Genomic DNA, 20690 nt, shown 5'->3' with positions numbered 1-20690 from the left:
ACGTATTGTCTATACGCGTATAGTGCAGATTTCTCTATATTCAAACGCTATTATCTAAAAAATGGTTGGAAGCACGAAAAAATGATATATACAGTAATTGTAGAAAATTAAATGCTCTTTTAATATTATTTGAACAAAATTTTGATAGGACTTACCATTTTTGAGAAATTCCTCAAATTCTAAACTTTAAGGCCTGGTCGGCACCCTTTCCTGTTATCTGTTTGCAATAATCTTTTTCAGGGACTATTTTTTATGAAATGGAACCATATTAGAGGGTGAGAGCAAAAGAAATCGCAGGTTGAAAATAATTGCCACCCTATTCTAAGTAAGCTTCACCCCTTAAGTACACACATAATCGAAAAATATTCAAACTCCATTCTCTCAAAAACAAAGCCCCAAATGAAAAAAAATTATTCTATATTTTCGACTCATTCTTTCACGCAGCATCATCCCCTCCTCGGTTGAACCACCAATACTGGCTCACCCTGTATTAATGGAAACAATTACCTTATATTTCAAAGCTACTGATTCTGCGTACAAACCAAACATTCAATTGGAAAAACAGAGAAAGGTCAAATTTCCACAGACCACAAACGGAAGCCCGTGAGTCCGCCATTTGTAATTACCATTAGCTAATTATTCAAATTAAGAGACGATCTGTGCACAAACTGTAACGGTTAACAGCTGTTTTCAAGCGCAATCAGCGGTTGGTCTCCTTAATTACGTAATTAAAGTTTGAGTGAAATCAGATAGACGTCGAGGCTAGCGCAGGTTTCAGTGGATCGCGCGGATTTTTTTCCCTCCCCGCATTACGGTCTGAATTTCACAAGAACTTGAGTGATCTGTGACACAGTTAATAAGTTTAAGCCCGGGAAAGGCGATGCCAGTGCAACTTTATTCCTCGTAATTACTTCCCGACTGGAAACAGGATTAATTGCGGGAATTATTTTCCAGTTTCTTTACATTCCGAGGCAATGTCAGCCGTCGCGACTTCCTTCTTCCGCGCGCAGCGTCGACACGAAATTGAGAAGATTTTTCATCTGAACACGCGTTTACGAAAATAAATCGCCGTTTAAATGAAAAGTCTCCAGTATTAACGTGATCGCTGAAAATGTGTAAGGATTTTAATTTCGTTTGTTTTCGTTTATGAGTTAGGTTCTTGTCAGATTCTTTTCTTGGCAATTAATGGAAGTCGATATTAATTGGTAGAGATAAATAAATTTGTAATAGATACTGTTAGTAGATAATAGAATTTTGGGTTAATGTTCAAATAAGGGTTAGACGAATTTTTTGGGGTTCGTGTTATAAAAATTGTTTATTAGAAGTAGTGAAGAAATTTCTTTAAAAAAATCTTTCTTTGATATTTCTGAGGTACGTGAGAATTTTTAATGTGGAATCAGTTCCATAAAATCTCCATCAAATCGATAATCGTGTGTTCGATTTAATTACTAACGCGAAACAGAGGAAGAAGAAACTAATTGAATATTGGAATCCAAGTTCTTGATCAATTTGAAGGATTTATTAGAAACTTAAAATTCCACGATAGCATTGAATATGTTAAATATTTAGAAATTGTAGTAATTTTGAATTTGTTGCTTTACTTACAATGAGAGTATCCCCAGTGTTCGCTTCCGATTGCGTTGAAATTGGGATGTGTTTTAGAGGACCAAAAAATAAGATACCTACGCGTGTTTTTTATACCGGCCTGTTTTCATATTTAGGGGGTGAAACCACCCCTCAAAGTTATAAGATTTCCAGGTGTTCGTCTCCGATTGCTTAGGTTTTTCGATATGTTTTAGAGGACAGAAAAATAAGAAACAGGTGTCTTTTTATTTTATACTGTTTGCATGTTCAGGGGATGTAACCACCCCTTAAATTTCATGAGAATACCTAGGTGGTGCCATCCTCCGATTGCTTTGGCCAAAACACCAAAGCAATGCAACAGCTGAACAGCTGAAAATCTTATAACTTTGAGGGGTACTTTCACCCCCACCCCAAAAATGCAAACAGGCCAAAATAAAAAGACACCTGTTCCTTATTATTCAGTCCTCTAAGACGTATCTAAAAACCCAAAGCAATCGAAGACGAACACCTGAAAATCATATAACGTTGAGGGGTGGTTTCATCCCCTGTAAAAAACATGTATATTTTATTTTTCGGTCCTCTAAGACGTATCCAAAAACCAAAGCAATCGGAGACGAACACCTGAAAATCATATAACGTTGAGGGGTGGTTTCATCCCCTGTAAAAACATGTATATTTTATTTTTCGGTCCTCTAAAACATATTCAAAAATCAAAGCAATCGGTGGCGGACTGGGATACTCTCCTTGTTAGTGTGCCTCAAAATTACAAGACGATCTGAAATATGCAAATCTCGTACATCAAAACGAATCGAAAAATCTCTTCATCATTTCGCAATTCGTTTCCGGGATATAAGCAACTTCCGTCAATCCAACTTCCGCCGCGCGTAATTTGAATCTCAGGTGGTCGACTGCGAAATTCGCGTTGTTGCAATACATTTTTCAGTTTTTAATGCATATTTTCACTTCTACTAACATCATTTCACGCACTCACGCTGCACGTGTGGGTACCTACTTTTTATTATTATGACTTTAAGCACCTTTATTGTGCAATTACAAAACCAACCGCACGTTAAATTCCACAGTATCCATTCGTGATGTCTATGCCGTCAGAGTTGTATAATACTTTTAAATGCTTGGGTCAAGTAATAAAAGCGTAATTTTTTTAGCTGTATGTTTGCTCTAGTAGTTGAATTAGTAATAAGAATAAAATACTACTACTGAAATGGGAAAGAATTTTTAAGAATATTGAGAAAAATTTCGCAGTAAAATAGTTTTACAACATCTGTTATAGAAGATGAGGGATTCCAAAATATAAAGTTAAGTAAGATAATATTCGCAGTATAAAGAATTTAAAAATTTAGTCAAATTATTATTTGTGCTGAGAAGGGAACATATCGAACCTGCAGACACCAATTTTAATGGAGCTTTTTGGAAAAAGTACATCTCAGAAAAATATTTAACCCGTATTTTCTGTTAACGGCAATTGTCCATGTTTGAAGGGAAAAAACAGCCCCTATAATTGGGGACGAAAACATATTTTCTGGAATAGCTCGAGAACTATGCGGCGTAGATCAAAAAATATTTTTTTAAAGTATGTGTTTTTCAAAGACGAATCCAGCCCTCGCTTGGTTTTTAGAAAATTTATTTTATTTAAACAATATATTAAAAATTAACACTTTTTGTCAATTTTTCTTGCAAAATGTTAATGCTCACGTAAATTTATATATGGCAACTGTGCTTCAAAGTATAAAATACTGATGTTTTCAATTTTTTATTTTTGGTCTTACAATAATAATTAGTGTATATTTACTTTATTAACAATTTTTCAAGCAGGGAATTTAAGAAAGGTTTCAAGAATATTAGAAATTATATTACTATCATTAAGAGTAACCTGTAGATGTTTCATTAAATTGCAGTTCTGCGTTTTTTAATCACTCGAGGTGGGTCAATAAAATTATTATTACAAATTCTGTATGTATCTGTCAAGTGTAAGTAATGCATCCAACGAAAGCTTCCCCTAACTTCGAAAACATTATTACGCAGGGGAAACGATTTAAAATTAAAATTGACATTTACGTTTCACTTTACAAAATCTAATAAAAAATAATTGAGAGTGGAACGTAAGATATAAAAATCTGAGTGATGTTTTGCCAACGATTGATTCTGTTTCAGAATCGTAAAGGATAACATTTCCCCGTTTGCTTACATTCATGAAAAACTTCCACCGTTCAATCTTATCGAAGTTTAAAAATACGTATGGTACGATTCTTCGAGTAAGTTCAACATTCTCCATCGTAGTTCACTTCTACATACCGAAAACATAGTAAACGTATATTTTTCGTAGCTACCAGGTACGTTACTTGTATGTGCAACAGTTATATATAAACATAACTTGCATTAATATTGTTAACATCGTTTTTAATAATTTTCCATAAATTGTTTTCTACGAAGTAAGTACCCAGTGAGATGTACGTATGTGTAATCCTTTCATATTTGGTTTAAGGACACCAGATTTAACACTAGATTTTTTATGGGGTAGGTAAAACGCCAAGGTAGTGGTCAAGAAGATAAAAAAAAATTCGTCGAACTTACTCATTAATAACAGAAAGGATAGTGTCGAGTATTTAAGTTAACAACATTAAAGGAATTGGTGTTTGCAAGTGAATGCACGCCACTTTGAACATTTAATAAAATGACGTTTCACTTTAAATGCACTAATATTAACGTGTTTTAATTTTAATTAATAATGGGTAGTGCTTTTGTATTTCTTTAATTGTGTTAACTATGAAAACACGTTGTAAGTAAATATAATTTTTTGTTAAAGAAGGTATCCCAAAGGATTATAAAAAAATGAATGTTTATTAAATAAAAGACCCCACGTAATTTTGACATTACAACAATATTTCAACACACTCCATGTTATTTTCTTAAATAATCATTACTTCCAAAAATAGTCAGCGAACTTCATTTTTTAAATACATCAAAGCCACTCTAATGGAGTTGGACATAGAAAACATAATCGATTGATAAGTTGACTGGTCGAGTATCCAAATATTACTATTTTACAAAATTTAAATGAAATCACTGTTATTTGTAAATCAACTGTAAGAATACTATTTCGTAAAATACCTGAGTACTTTCATTATTTCGAGCACACAAAAGTGTACGAATTTAATCAGAAAAATTTACACTCTTGGTGGCAGGGACAAGTCACTAAATTAATAATGAAAGTATCGATGGTATAGTAATTATGATTTTCCAACTATGCACTATGATGACTGAATTTTAACGTCAATCACTGCATCTACATTAATCAAAAGAAATTAATAGTGCACTTTGTACTATGGAGCACTTTCCTAAGTCACTAGTCAAATGTTCGATCAAAGATTGAAATTAATAATTTTTTTTAAAATTGTACGTACCTGCTGCACAGCCAGCAAAGCAGAAGATAATCATAGCAGTCCAAGTGCGTACAAAAATCGTCCTTGAGGTATTCGAAGTGATCGCCATGTGACCAATGGTGTTCTGTCAATAATAAACAGATATATAATTAAACGTTTGGTAACTTTATATTAGGAAGAGATTGTGATACTTAAATGGTATTCAAAGAACAGTTCAATGCAGCTCCCATATCGAATATAATGTTGCTTATTAACCGAAATTTATGTTAATTAATTAGCTGCGATAAGTACGACCAGATGGTGAACACAATAATTTTACAACGAGAGCTCTCCGTTTTGAGCAAAAACGAATGTGCAGTGTTCGTTTTACACATTAACGATATAAAGGTGAATACAAGAATAAATTGTGAATTCATAATGAGATTAAAGGGGAGGGAAATATACACTCTACAGGATATTTCACTGACTCGGTTGAAATAATTTTCTTGAGGTAATATTAGCCATTCTATCATAGTTTTCTATTTAATTCTAATATTTTCTTCGAGTCATATAAATCCAAGGAATGTTTATCTGGCTATAAATAGGAAATTAATAAGGAAACTTCCTCAGATTTTCTGACTACACCCACTTATTAGATTCTCATGTTGGCTTTCACGATTTCTCCTGAATATTTTGTACTGCTATATTTATAAATAATTGAAAATCGTGTCGGATCAGATAGACTCAAAGGAAACGAGGGTTTTATATTTCGTAATGTGAACATTCCTTTCGTACTACGTATACGCAACAGGAAGCTTTGCGATTCTCGTGAAATAAAGAACACAGGTGAATTTAACGGTCCAAAATGGAGTTGTTGCTTAATTTTTGGACGCTTCGAAAACTCTCGGTAATTTAATTAATTCCTACTAGAAGCAATTTCTAAGATAATGTATGCATGAAAAGTTACAGGAGGATGTAGTCTCTGTCTAATTGCCTGGAGGGCATGTCTGACCATATACAGACCACTTCCACTTGCTTGCTTACACACTGTAGTCCTTCCTCCTTCTGTCTTGCTGCACCACTTAATATACAGTTACCCACAAAAGTATTTCATTTTAATTATTTAAGTAACGCTCAATTCAGAATTACCCATTATAATTAACAGTAGTATTTTTTTTTAGTTAGTAACAAGACCGAATTTCCCAGAGAATTAGTTGAAATTATGCGTAACAGATTAAAATAATAAAATCGCAGGAATATTCAAAGAAGAATATTAACTTACTGGAGTTACGTTTTTACACATGGAATGTTGAATTTGGACGAATATTTTTTTGCACGCTCTTTGCTACTTCCACGAATATTAATACCTTTTTAAATAAATTCTGCACAATTTTTCAATAGAATGCAAACAAAACTAAAATATATTTTTCAAGGTTTATATTACTGTGAATTAGAATTGCTAATTACTATACAGGCGATTTAATATGTAAAGTATGTTACATATGGATGATTAATTTTGTGAGTAACTGTGTGCGTTGTTTTAAATATTGCTCCAAGCAAAAGTTGCTTGTACTATATTTTTTAAGTAATTTCGCGTGTTTATAAAGTTTACTACGCTTTATTCGTCAGATGGACTTCGAAATTCTTTTCTCCACATAAAAGAAACGGGCCCTTGGTATAGCAAAGTGAAAAAAGGAAAGGCGATTCAAGGCTGTGTGCTCGTTCGGGAGAATTTATAACGGAGTTAGTGAAATATCGCGTATATACTAAATATTGCAATCTCGGTATTCATGGAAGCCAGTTGAAAATTTGTAGGGGAAGTTTTAAGTTAGATAGGATACTCCACACCATATTAAAAAAAGATGTTCCACTAAGAAAGTAACCATGATCTTTACACCCTAAAAGCATATGCTGAAAAACACTTATCACCGTGAAACTTGAACGTTATACAAACTTTTGTAGCGACTATTTTTCTAACACCTTCGATCTGGGGAATATTAAGGTGGCAATAATCATTAATAAACATCAAACGATGTAATATTAAAAAATTGCATTAATGGTGCAAGTACCTACTTTGTGACAGAAAACAGTTTGTAAAAAAATCATATAAGTTCACCGTGGGTTAATATTCTAACGCAGCTGAATATTAAAGTTTTCAAAGGTGTGTGAAATATGAAATTTTTAATATGGAGAAGATGGAAGGAAGTGTTTTAAATTAAGATTGCTCGTTACGTTCCGCGACCTCATATTCTTCCTGCTCTCTTTAAATAATTCTCGTATGTAGATTAATCTTTCAGCTCGCGAAAATGAAAAACATATTGCGCGTAACAACATCTTACACTTGTTTAGAAGTTATTAAAAGCGACGAGTGTCGCTGTAGCATGTACCATTATAATAACGATGTATTTTTTTAAATAAATTTCCCCGAGGAAACTACATAAAATCAACGTCAAATATTAGTGCAGATTAGTAAATATTTTACTACTAATTAACTTTTCGTAATTAATATACTTGTCAGTGACCTGATGTGATTAACATTCGAAATCATAAACAAATCACGCAACACGATTTTGAAATTATGCAATATAATTCTTCTGGAATGATTTTTGCAAAACAAGTCAGCCTCCGCGTCGCACACTTGCGTATATAATCTGGAAACTACTCAAACAAAGAAAAACAGATTCAATTACAGTGGCAAGCCTTTGCACATCCCTCTTCAAATCAGACCTCAACTCGCTCCTCACGCCCCTTCCTCTCGATCACTCACTCTTTGATTTAAAAGGAAAGAAAGTAAGGTACAGGTACCGAATTCAAGTGAATGATACATCAACTTCCAAACCACAGAGTAGTATAAAAAAAATCAGTAACAAACACTCGCACAGGCTGTTAGAAAAGAATAAATTAAACTCGAAGAAACAGCTGAAACCCTGGCGAGGAACTTCTTCACACTTCTCCAATCGAGTTTCTTCATTTCATCCAACCCTTCACTTTCGGTTAAAAAAGCAAAAACAGTAAAACGAAGTGCATACGTCAAAGAAGCGCGTATGGGACCACGCTTCCTGTACCAGAAAAAATACTCGTGCAAACCCCCCCAATACTGCTCAAACGATAAAGTACTTCAACCTGTTAACCGCGTGATTTCTCGTCCAGAAGCATCCCTAATGCGTTTGAAATTTACAACCAAATAAACCCGCTTTTACGGCGGCAAATCCTCAACAATACATATCCTTCTTTCGCGAAACTGTAAATACTAACTTGTCACTGTTAGATTCACTAATTTCGCCGAAGCGATCGAAGATTTACTACTCAAAACGAAGGGACCTTCGCGTGACGAGTTAACTCGTCACCGCGGTTAACAGGCTGAAACGCGACGAACTCGTGAGAACTCAGGGAGACATGCTTGCACACTTCTCTCCGAGCATCCTAACATCCTTCTTCGTTCACCTCCCAAGCTACTCTCTGTTCACCTTCGACTCGAAAATGAGAAAACGTCGCGCCGAGCCAGGAGAGGGTTCGGCGATTGTCTCAGACTAAGGGACCGGTCCGGATTCGGCTCGCACAGGTTTCACCGGAACAATCGAAATCGCACGCTCTCGACCTGCGGAGGATCCCGATCGAGGGGGTCGGCTAGTAAACTCGAAGCTAGCAAGTCTCGCGATCAGGGCTTTTATAGATGTGCCCGCTACATGCCGGGGGTGGGTGGGGGGGGGGAGGGGGTAGTGAGAGTGGAGCGTGGTGGGGCTGCTGATCCTCTACCTACGCGCCTTTCGAACGCGCACCTGCGTCGGCGGATAGGAGGTATGCTCTTTTCTTCTGTAAGAGAATGCTTCTGCAAGAGGAATGGTAGGCCGGAGTGGCGCGTATTTTCTTAGGAATTATGGATTCACATTTCCTAATTTCCGCGGCGCTGCTGTTATTCTAATGGGGGAATAAAATGTACTCGAGGAAAGTTTCCACCAAGTAGTTTCGTGCCGCGTTTGGTTTCGCGCGATCGCGTTATTTCGGTCGAAATCGAGGGGAGGGGAGGGGGTTGGAAGGTGGAAGTTAGAATTGGTACTGTTTCCGGGGATGTTTTTGATTTTTTATGCGTGGGAAATTGCGAGTATTTTATTGTTCAATTGTGGGGCTCGTGAAATTTGAGGGGTGGTTTCGGCAATTAAATATGCAAATGGACCAGAATGAAAAACGCGTATTTGTTATTTTTGAGTTGTGTGAAATATATCCAGAGACCAAAGCAATCGGAGGCGGACACCTAATATGTAACCTCTTCTTGGCAGTGGACAAATGGTACAAGGGCATATTTCTCCCCAAAGCAGGGTAAGTAGGGGAGACCGGGGTGGTTGACTGACGAGGTTAGTTGACTAATTCCATTTAATTGTTTATTATGCTATAAATTATGCTGCGATTCGCGATATTGAAGCATAAGGATGACCAGCTCGCCATTTAATGTGCCACCGTGACAAAACCTTGCGTGTTCTATCAGTGAGAATGAAAAATTTAAAACAGTCGGCGGGAAGTAAATATTTTTGTTTCGACTATTTATGAATTTTTGTCCACTAACAAGGGGAGGACACCATGTGGTAGACACCGATTTTGATGAGCCTTGGCACGATGGATCTATGTCGAAAATAAGTAAATAGGTGTCCGAGCATTTCTGCGAATGGGCCTTAATAATAGAGATATTTACATGGAAATTATTAAAAATTTCATAATGGCTGTGGGGTTTTAAAGGGTAAAAATCTCTGAGGGAGTCGGGGTGCCTTTGAAAATTTCCCCAAGTTAAAAAAAAAATTATAAAAAAAATAATTTATAAAAAAATAATTAATAAAAAAAATTTATAAATTTTTTTTTAACGTGAAGACATTTTCAAAAGGCACCCCGACGCCTCCAGATGGGAATCTCTCGCGGACGACAGGGTAGTGTGAAATTTTTACCCACTAAAGCCCTATGGCCAGTATAAAATTTTTAATAATTACCATGTAAATATCTCTATTATTAAGGCCCATTGGCTGAAACGCTCGGACACCTAATTACTTATTTTTGACATAGATCCATCGTGCCAAGGCTCATAAAAATCGGTGTCTACCACATGGTGTCCTCCCCTTGTAAGTACTACTTGATGTTTTTTCATGAATAGTTTGTGGAAACGTGATACATTGACTACAATTTAGGGTATTTATTTTATCCGATGCGCGGAGGTTTTGTACGTACCCTTAACATGTTGACAATGTCGGACGGGGTTACTTGACTAAGGTCGAAGCCAGATATATTGGCCGGTGAATTCGTTTTCGCGAGCAGCGATCGAGGAGAAATGAACCACCACCACCTGACGATCGTGGATTTGTCAGTTGGAGTTGCGTGGCCCTCGCAGGGTATGATGGGGTAGCGGGAACGCTGCTCGGCTCCGCCTGAACCTAGCCGTTTGGCTGTTATTTATTCTTAGCGTAATAGTTGTGTGCGTTACGAAGCTATGCGTAGACTAATACTAGATGAAGCTATCGAGAAAGAGTCAATGTTCTGACGAATAAAGCTTCTGAATTTTTTCGGAGCTAACGCACACCTATTCTGATTTGTGTATTTCTACGCTAAGAGCTCGGTTTGGCCTACACGTTAGGAGCTTGGCGCTATCCCCACCACTTCTGGCTCGCTCTTGTTCTGCGAAGGCAAGAGCGAGGTGGAACGAGAGCGAGTCAGAAAACGTTGAGAAAAGGAGCACCGAGGCAGGCAAACGGTGTGGTGGGAGAATACCCCTCACGAAACTCACCGGCCAATATATCTGGCTTCGACCTTAAGCATTGGAATACCACTAAAAATTGCACTTTTTATCCTCGAAATGCAGTCGAGGCAGAGTTTAACTGCTCAAACCCACTTCCACCACCACAAACCCTTCCAAACTCACCGCTACCAGTTTTACACCCTATCCTCCCTTCAACAAACAAGTAGAAAATGATTACAGTATCTAACATCATGAGACTTAATTAAAAAAATAACAGTGTGAAGGAGTGAAAAAAAAATAAAAAAAATTTGTTGCTCATAGGATATATATGTACTTCTTTCATATACTATATTGATGGAATTGGCTGCGTATATATACGTCTTTCGCAGGCAAAGGGATACAACTGAAAAGTAAATGTCAAGTCAACTAACCCCATCATATTTGTCAACTAACCCCACAACCGGGGTTTTTGATAAATTGAAACCCATTGATGAGGTTTTACCATCCCCCAAGCCCCAAAAGAAGAAGTCTTGCTTTCTTTTCATAAAGAATACAAGTTTTTATTAACTTTAATTTACGGGCTAATATTCCTCACAGTTTTTTAATTTCGTTGAAATCAGGGGAGCGTGCGGGCTACTGCATTAACTGAATATTTTTGCTTCGAAACCATTCTTTACTCAACCTCGAATTTTATCAATGGGCGCATTGTCTTGCTGAAAGATATATCGTTTTTACAATCCGGTTGTTCCATAAACGGAATTAAAGCATGCCCTAAAAGTTCTGTGTACTTTTCAGAGGTCTTTTTCTTGATATCCAACACACTGGACTTTTTGCAGTGTAGCTAAATGCAGCCCAAATCACAATGGCTCCACCACTAAAATTTCTACTCATGGCAATGTCGTGTGTTTTCCTCAAATCATGCCAGTAAAACTTAAAACCACCTGGCCCATCAATATTGAATTTTCTTTCGTCTGAAATTTTTTTTGCTAGACAAGAAGTTTGTCTTCCACTGGAATGCCCCCTTAAGATATCTGACCCCAGCACTGCATAAAATAAATGGTAATTATTCGAAAATAATAGACGATCAATAAATTATCGAAAATGGTGGCCACTTTGGGTTCCAAAGAGAATGAATTCTTGGGACTTTCTCATAGAAGTTCACATTTATGGCTCACAATTGACATTCCATGAATATACACTTGACAAAACCGACGCTTATTTAAAGAAAATGGAAATCAATAGGAAATGTATGAATATATATAAAAAAAAATACGAGTCACAAAGAGACTCAAAAAATTTTCTAATAAAATTATATGAAAACTGTTTCATCAGCCTATTTGTGTTTACCATTGATTACTTTATGTCTTAATTAATTATTATCTTAACTGGAATTTCTTTCACATCATTTTTGTTACCCCAGAGAAAAATTTATTTCCACAATTATTTTCTATCATCAAATGCAATACAGTAGGTTTAGTTTCAAATAATTTAACTCTTAGTTAAATGCACCTACCTTCTGCAACCTCTCGTAGTCCTCGTTCCAAAGTCAAAACGTTGAGGAGACGTTCATCGTAGATAAATTCGACGTTATTATATGCTTCTAGAGAATCGTGGACGCCGAAAATCCTTTGAGCGTGAACTTTCGCGAATCCTCCGCGAAATCTGTTCACATATGCTCTGAGGAATTAAGACGCGCTGTGGTTCCGGCGAAACTGAAACATAGGCGGGACGAAATTCAATTACGCGGGTAAGGTAGGCCCGTCGTCGCTCTTAAACTACGCGTAATATAGGAAAATCTCTATGACGTGTGTCAGGCTTGATGAAACTGCGAGACACGCACCCCCCATGGCACCGAATTAAATCGTTCTGCACGACGTTACAGATTTAAAGTATGTAGGGGAGACCGGGGCTGGTTGTCCCAGGGGGTAGGTTGACTAATTGTTAATAACTTTGCACCGACACATGCTCTACTGCGGAAGGATTTACTGTAGAAAGAAGTCACTTCTACTATGCCATGCATTTATGTCTGACCCCGCGATCGCAAAGTGTTTTAGCAGTTATCAGCGTTTGTCGAAAAATTGACTAACCAGGAGAGTATTTTAGGTGTCCGCCTCCGATCATTTTGATTTTTGGATATGTCATAGAGGACCGAAAAATAAGAAATACGTGTTTTTTTATTTTTCCCCGTTTTCATATTTGGCGGGTGAAAACTGCGTTCAAAGTTAGGGGTGAAAAATCATTTTTGTGGAATATCTCGAGAACTATTAGAGATAGGGGAATAGTGTCAATGGACGAATTTTGTGTCTTTGAATGCGAAATATGACTGACTCACCAGATTTTCAAAAATCCACAAAAATGATTTTTCACCCCTAACTTTGAACGCAGTTTTCACCCCCCAAATATGAAAACGGGGAAAAATAAAAAAACACGTATTTCTTATTTTTCGGTCCTCTATAACATATCCAAAAATCAAAATGATCGGAGGCGGACACCTAAAATACTCTCCTTGTAAGTAAATATTTTTTCTTAAAGATTTTATTTTCTCACGCTCTATATAGTTACAATAGAATAAATGTTAAGGGACTAATTTAAAGTTTGTTTATTAGACGATCTATGAACATAGTGTTTTTGTTTATGCATGAATAATTGAAGGTTATATAGATTTTTGAAGTCAAAATGATCTGTCGGGGCTGGTTGACTAATAACGTTAATAAGGTTTAAATTGTTATTTTATTATTCAGAAAGAGATTTATATTTTTTGTTTAAATTTTACTATGTTATAAATACATTATAATTTATGTTTAAGTTGAAAATTTGTTCAGTTTATTATTAAAATATGAAAGAAAGAAATTAATATTTTATAAGGAAACAACTCTGGTGGCAATGTGTTATTTTATTACCACTGAGATAAGTTGCTAATAACATTTTCTTAACTGATTGTACCTATAGTCAACCTACCCCATACTGTCAGTCAACCAACCCCGATCATGGGGCTGGTTGACCAGCATGGAAGGTGTTAGAAAAACATTAAAATACCTTAATTGTTTTCACATTCAGTCAACTTTAATAATTTAATCAGATAGCCAAATGTATGCCCTATCAAATATACTAACCGGTTTAATGATATTTCGTCCACATAATTTATTAAAAATCAAAAACTGAAAAACTGGCCTACCAGCCTCGGTCTCCCCTACCCTCAATGCTTCCGTCACCGCTGTTTGGAACTTCTTTTTATCACAAAAAGAATGTGTTTACTAAATTGAAGATTTTTCTATTTATTATTACGTGCTATGAGAATACAAAATTATTTTTTTCATATTTTTTTAATGCTTGCTTGCGCCAAAATAAATGGGAGTATTATGCGCTGTAAAATAAAAGACGCCTCGACTGCGTGGTCGATTTTAGAGGAACCGTGTCTCTGAAAGCAAAAAACCAAATAGATTTGTAATCAGTATGACTGTCGCTATGTCAGGGACTAAGATTAATTAAATTGATGAGGAATTAACAAAATGGCCGACGTCCAAAGTTGAATTACGAAATTAGCTAAATTTTATCATTCTGCGACGCAAGAGTTGAGAAATGTGTGATTATAAGTGGTTTCAAAATCTACCACGCAGTCAAAGCGTCTTTCTTTTCACAGCGCATATTACACCCCCTTATTTTGGGGCAAGCATGCATTAAAAAAAATATGATAATTTTTTTTTGTATTCTCAAAACACATATTAATAAACAGAAAAAAACTTCAATTTAGTAAACACATTCTTTTTGTGACAAAAAAATTTCCAAACAGCGGTACTTTATCAGGGCGTCACAGTGGAAAGACCCCTTAAGGATGTGTTATATATAATGTTGACTCATACTTGATATTTCTTCTCTTTCCTTTGTTGTCTTCGCAATTTGTGTACTTTAATCTTTATCTTAATGTTATCTTAATTGTGCGTTCTGCACTCATGTCGTTTGTTGTCATTTTAATGTGCCAAAGGGTTGTTCCCCGTGATAAATAAATAAACAATGATTAAGTGAGAAATAGATATTAACAAGAATGTAGGGAACTGGGATCTGACAATAATGCAAGGTTGATTCGAGTTGATGACTTGAATGTGCCAGGCAAAGTTAACCATTTTTGCAAGTCTTCATTTTTTAGTTACAAAAGGCTTCCCAATCACAACACACCCATCTTCATCAGAATTACTGTAGGATCACGGAAAAAAGGGAGCCTCGGAAACGGGACTCGAACCCGCGATCTTCAGTTTCGTTGCGCGCTGGCCATCCGCCTTAGCCACCTCGGCTACAACCGACTCCCCGGTCTTAGTCATTCCCTGTCCTTCTCTTATGGTGGTGGAGGTTCCTGATCCCACATTACAGAAACTATTTTTTATAATCCTTTCAAAGTTCTGAAATGTATGCAGACTTTTATGACTGACTGCATGTTTGTATGACATTTGATGACGTTGTTAAGCAAGTTCCTTGCTTGAAACTTCGTTATAAGGCGTCACAAAATTTACTTGCTGCCTTCCCTAATAACTCTGTAAGCCAATTTTCCTTAATATGGATATTAGGTTCCTCTTTGTCGTTTGCTTTAATGACGAGTTGCGTCAATATTGCAATATTACGAACTAAATACATATAATCAACTGTTATAGTTAATTAATATTAATGAATATTGCAATTGACTCTTTTAAAGTTCTAACACTTTCCTTCTAGATTCTAAAGTATTATATTATTTCTTTGCGAATAACACTTCTCGTTTCAGTGAGCCCAAAAAACTGACAGTGCTTTCAATCATGGATTTTTTGGAAGAAATGAAGTCTCTGATATAAAAATTAGTGGAAACGTATGATAAAATATAGAAAATATGTAAAATACCCTCTGTAAATATTTAAGGTATAATTAGACTGCGGATGTTCATGCAAATGCCTAATTTTATAGGAAATTGGTAAATAAGTGAGACCTGCATAGAAATTTGACTCGTCGTTAGAGGATTTTATTTTTTTTTTATTATACAGGAAGAAATAATATAAGATGTAATCCCAAAAACTGACACCTCTAGTTTCGACAGAACTCCCAGAGAACAAGACAGCAGACTTTAAACCGGATCTGAGTGGACTAGATAGAAGGGACCAAGTAACTATTACGCGTTTAATAATTGGCCATACCAAACTGAAGCACTCCCATTTGATAACAAAAGAAAATATACCTAAATGCGAACTGTGTAACGTAAATCTAAACATCAGCCACATTCTTTTTGCATGCGATCATCTCGCTGAAAGCAGGAAAAGGTACCAAGTCAAAAACAACATAAGTGAAATAGTAAACTCAAGCAAAAACGTCAGAAATACAATTACGTTTTTAAAAGCGATCAAAATATATGCCGAATCGTAAAGTTAGAAACGAGCTAAAATTGTTTGTATTTGCGTAATATGTAGGACCTCAGCAGTTAATGCGACTCAAAACCTTAAAAAAAATGTAATAATAAATAACTTATAATAAAATAAGATAATCATTTTATGTGTTTAATAACTTATAATAAAATAAGATAATCATTTTATGTGTTTAATAACTTATAATACAATAAGATAATCAAATTATCCTGTTAATACTAAAAAATCTATCTTCATTAGCCACTTTTTCTTCAGTTTAGTGAATAGCAAAAGTTTTGACGCTTCTGCTTAAGGCAGTCTATATCAATTTATTATTAACGTGATCGATCTTAAATGATAACAGTTTGCTCTTATCGAATTAAGAGCTGTAGCACGTTATAAAGATTTGTTACTTCCATATTTCAAACGATAGTGTTTTAATATTTAGTCGTCCACCGGTGTCGCTAATTGTAATTCCTTGCTCAGGGATTAAGCAGTGCTGTTAGTGGGCGTTATAATTTACTGCAAGGTTACATTTCCTGGACGATAAAACGTACGTAAATATTGATATTAATCTGTAAATATAGCTACCACAAGAGCATAATTTTCATTACTATCATGTATAACTGTAATTATTGTTGCGATTAACGCGATTGGAGTCATTTGTTAATAGGTTTATCAACTTTATTACTATTGAAGTCCATTTGTTCATGTTGATTAATAATCATATGCTACTCGTATTTATTTTCGTCACTAAAAACATTCTATTGCAGTACTGTAAACTGCAATTACGTGTTTTGATTTAACGAGTTAATATTAAACCAGTCAATTAACTTGAAGAATTAAAGTGAAATAATTATAAAATTACTTAACAGAGAACGTATTTTTTTTTTAAATCATTTCAAAAGCTAGAGATAGTGTGCACAGAGTTGTTGTCAGTAAAATTCAAACTTCGGACTATTACATTATTTTTATACATAGATTCAAAATGATTAAAATTATTCCCTGTAGCTTGGAGAAATCACGTGCACCTGAGTTTTAGCATGAAATATTGCAGTAACTTAAATACCGAGTGAGGCAGTGTTTCATGGTTCGGACAAAAGTGCATACATATATGTATACACGTAACATTCATATTACGAAACATTTTGATTTTACGAAAATTACATTTTTCACATTTTCCCTAAAGTAAAAATAATTTTAATGTTGTATGACAGTCTTCCTCCTTCGTATCACTTCATTTAATCTTCCTAGTGTCATGTTCCTCAGTATGTCAATTATATGAAATTTTGTTTGCAACGTTCTTTGAAATAAAGTCTTCTAACCAAAGTACTGAGGAAAAATTTGTTTCCAAGAAAAAAAATAATAAACATCGATATTGCTTTAATTTATAAGAAAAACCTTTCCACTCTGATCAACTTTTTAGAGTTAAAATTCTGTATATATGAATTTACTTATTAATTGCATAACCTAATGAACGTTGAATGACTGCATTATCCAAACACCAATAAGAAAATAAAAAAAAACACGTATTATTTTCATTCAATTATATTATTTATATTGAAAAATTAAACAAATCTTTCCTCCACTTTTATATTACAAAATTATTCCTTTATTCATTATTTGCAATAACACTTTTTTTGCGATGCACCATATACATTATATAAATTATTATGTAGTGTAACAATTTTGATAATTAAATTTCCGAATAACTATAATCGTTAATGGAAAAATTTCGTATGACCAACGAGGTTCTATTGAATTGCAAAAATATTGTTCTCGTCGCTTGGAAAGCACTTTATTCAGAGAACGTCAGTGGTAGAGGTTTTGTTTCAGTCAGCCATGTGGCTGTTAAGTAGTTACGACGATTCACAGTCCGACCGCATGACAAGGCCGCGTAGTCGCGCACCTGGATCCTGTTATTTTAAGCCAATATCATTATATACAGACCATAAATCCTACGTGTTAATATTTCATCCGGTTTTAATCGTGTGCTTCAGTTTCTCTCGGGTTCATAGTAATTTCGGAGAATTAAACAGTTCCGCGGGAACTGTTTCGTGGGAGTTTCGTAGTCCAGACATGTGTGGAACTGACAAAGGAATTACAAGTGTCTATATTTGGTAATAACAATTGGTTGGAATTTGTGTGATAAATAAATAGATTATTATACGTAACAGTAGAAAATATAAAATGCAAATTATGTAGGACTGTAGAAGAATTATGGTAGAAGTTAAAAGAAAATTAAAATGATCGTCAATTTCTTTAAAATCGGGGGTAATTTAATTTAACTTTTCTTAGCTTATTTGTGTGGATTTTTAATTTTTTTTTGTCGCATATTTCTCGTTAAGTTTATTTCTCAGTATATGAAATATACTCAAAATTATTTCTCAGTATATTAAATATACTCAAATTTATTTCTCAGTACATTAAATATACTCAAATTTATTTCTCAGTATATTAAATATACTCAAATTTATTTCTCAGTATATTAAATATACTCAAGAATCGACACCAGTACACAAATTTTGTGTACTAAATGTAATATAAAATGTTTAATAAGTGCCCTACTTTCTCTACATTGGTTAATTTGAAAATGAAACGAAGCTGCAATATACTGCAAAAGTGTAAATAAAACTAATCTAAATTTCCAGGTATACTTGTCTACATCTTTAAAAAGTATTGAAAATGTTTTAATTCAGTTACAATAAAGACAGCAATAAAAATTAATATTTCAACCTTCCTCCTTTATTTGGAATCGGGTCATTGTTTCGTACCAGAAGCTGCAGTTCGTGCAACAAGTAGTGGTTTCCAAGCTTCTTGGAAAAGGTAATAAATACGTAACTGAATTAATTAATAAAGATTTGCACCTTAATCAATTTCCAGGAATGTTTATAAAAAATAAACTGCAATTATTATTTTAATTTTTTCAAAATTTTCTTCTTACCCTGAGCTGCAAAGTTTGTTATTCTTAAAGCAGTTCATAATTCTAATCATTTTGCAAAACGTGTTAATATTAAGTTCAACTGTGTGGGAAAGGTGTGCAAAGTGTATATATATAAGCATTTGAACTACATATTTGAACAACATGCAAGTGCCTCAGGGTATCACAACGCCTAAATTAATAGTCTTATGAAACGATAGTGGGGAGACACTTTCCTTGTGTTTGTACAGGGTGGCACAAAAGTAACTGATGAATTAAAAAACAATATAACCTGTTTCTTCGTCAATATTTTTTGAAAACTTGAGAAACTTAATTATGGAAAGGTAGACTATTGCTGAACGATCCAAAAATGATATTTTTTGCATCGAAAATAATCGATCGATTATTAAAACACAACGTGGTTTTAGGGGATGTTTTGACGTAAAAACTGCCCCAATTGCGAACACTATTCATTCGGGAGTGAATAATTTTGAAGTAGTAATTTATTTTTTTTTAAGGTGACTTTAAAAAATTCAGATGACCTTAATACTACCCCTTTCTGTTTGTACTTTGTTACGTAAGAAAGAAACGAATTCATTGAATCAATATAATGTAATCTGATTAAAGAAATTTAGAACACAAGTTATGTTTCTTGGTCGTCCTAAATCTACAACATTTCATTTGAAATTAATTGACTGCTCTTAATTAAAAAAAGTTATATTTTTCATCCACATCCCTCTTGAAAGTATCCAATTTTTACGATTTCTCAAACTTCCTTCAACACGAAACATTTCTTTAATCTTTACTTATTTCTGTATCGTACACATGTCATTTTCATTTATCTCCCATACATTCCATTTCACATAAACAACATAAAATTTCGATGCACTTCGTTTGTCCCGCGAGCCGCAGAGAAACGCACTCCACTTTACGAATGGCCATTTTCTCGTTTCGCGGGCAGAAAATTTCGCGGGAACATTCGGAATAAGCGGAACCCCTTAAGTGAACTCTCATCAGGCGAAAAACGCTGTCAACAAGGTTTTATTTCTGTGCACCCACGAAGGCGCACGAGAGATTCATGATGGTCGTAAAACCTAAGTCATCAGAAGGAGGAAGAGAGGCAGCTTTGGCTTTTGTCCTCAATTACTTCGCCGCGCGTGAACAACGCAATAACGACGCGGTTCTCTGACAGTCTCGTTTAACCTTCTGGAGATGGCACTTTGGATATTGACGTAGTTCGATTATTACCATAATCTGTCCCTCAGCTCTCCATTAAGTGCGCTAGAAACGTGTGTGACTTTAGGGTGGCCCTTTACACGTTTCAAATTTTTTTTTTGGTTTCCTTGCTCTCATTCCCTACAACGGTGACATTTGGTAAAAGAAAATAGTCCCTGAAAAAGATTATTGCAATCGGACAACAAGAAAGGGTGCAGACCAGGCCTTAAAGTTTAGAATTTGAGGAATTTCTCAAAAATGGTAAGCCCTACTGAAATTTTGTTCGAATAATATTTAAAGAGCATTCAATTTTCTACAATTACTGTATTTATCATTTTTACGTGCTTCCAACCGTTTTTTAGATAATAACGTTTGAATATAGAGAAGTCCGCGCCTCGCGCGTCCCACCTGTTCGGCGTGACGTATTGTCTATACGCGTATACTGCAGATTTCTCTATATTCAAACGCTATTATCTAAAAAATGGTTAGAAGCACGAAAAAATGATATATACAAT

General features: G+C 35.0%; 1 protein-coding gene across 2 annotated transcripts in view; it reads right to left on the bottom strand.

Moving 5' to 3' along the window:
• Ccha1 (neuropeptide CCHamide 1) overlaps nucleotides 1-20690 on the bottom strand; it is a 151461-nt gene that overhangs the window by 11935 nt on the left and 118836 nt on the right. The window contains exons 1-2 of one of the 2 annotated variants that reach the window (XM_076825756.1): nucleotides 8432-8585; nucleotides 5007-5109 (exon numbers count right to left, since the gene is read on the bottom strand). In XM_076825756.1, coding sequence (XP_076681871.1) covers nucleotides 5007-5094 — 88 coding nt within the window. In that variant the 5' untranslated portion in view covers nucleotides 5095-5109; nucleotides 8432-8585. Of the gene's footprint in view, nucleotides 1-5006; nucleotides 5110-8431; nucleotides 8586-20690 lie in introns of those variants that run through there. The other variant, XM_076825757.1, reaches the window with a different exon arrangement.

This window comes from Andrena cerasifolii, chromosome 13, assembly GCF_050908995.1.
Source record: "Andrena cerasifolii isolate SP2316 chromosome 13, iyAndCera1_principal, whole genome shotgun sequence".
NCBI lineage: Eukaryota > Metazoa > Arthropoda > Insecta > Hymenoptera > Andrenidae > Andrena > Andrena cerasifolii.
This window is presented reverse-complemented; position numbering and strand designations above follow the sequence as displayed.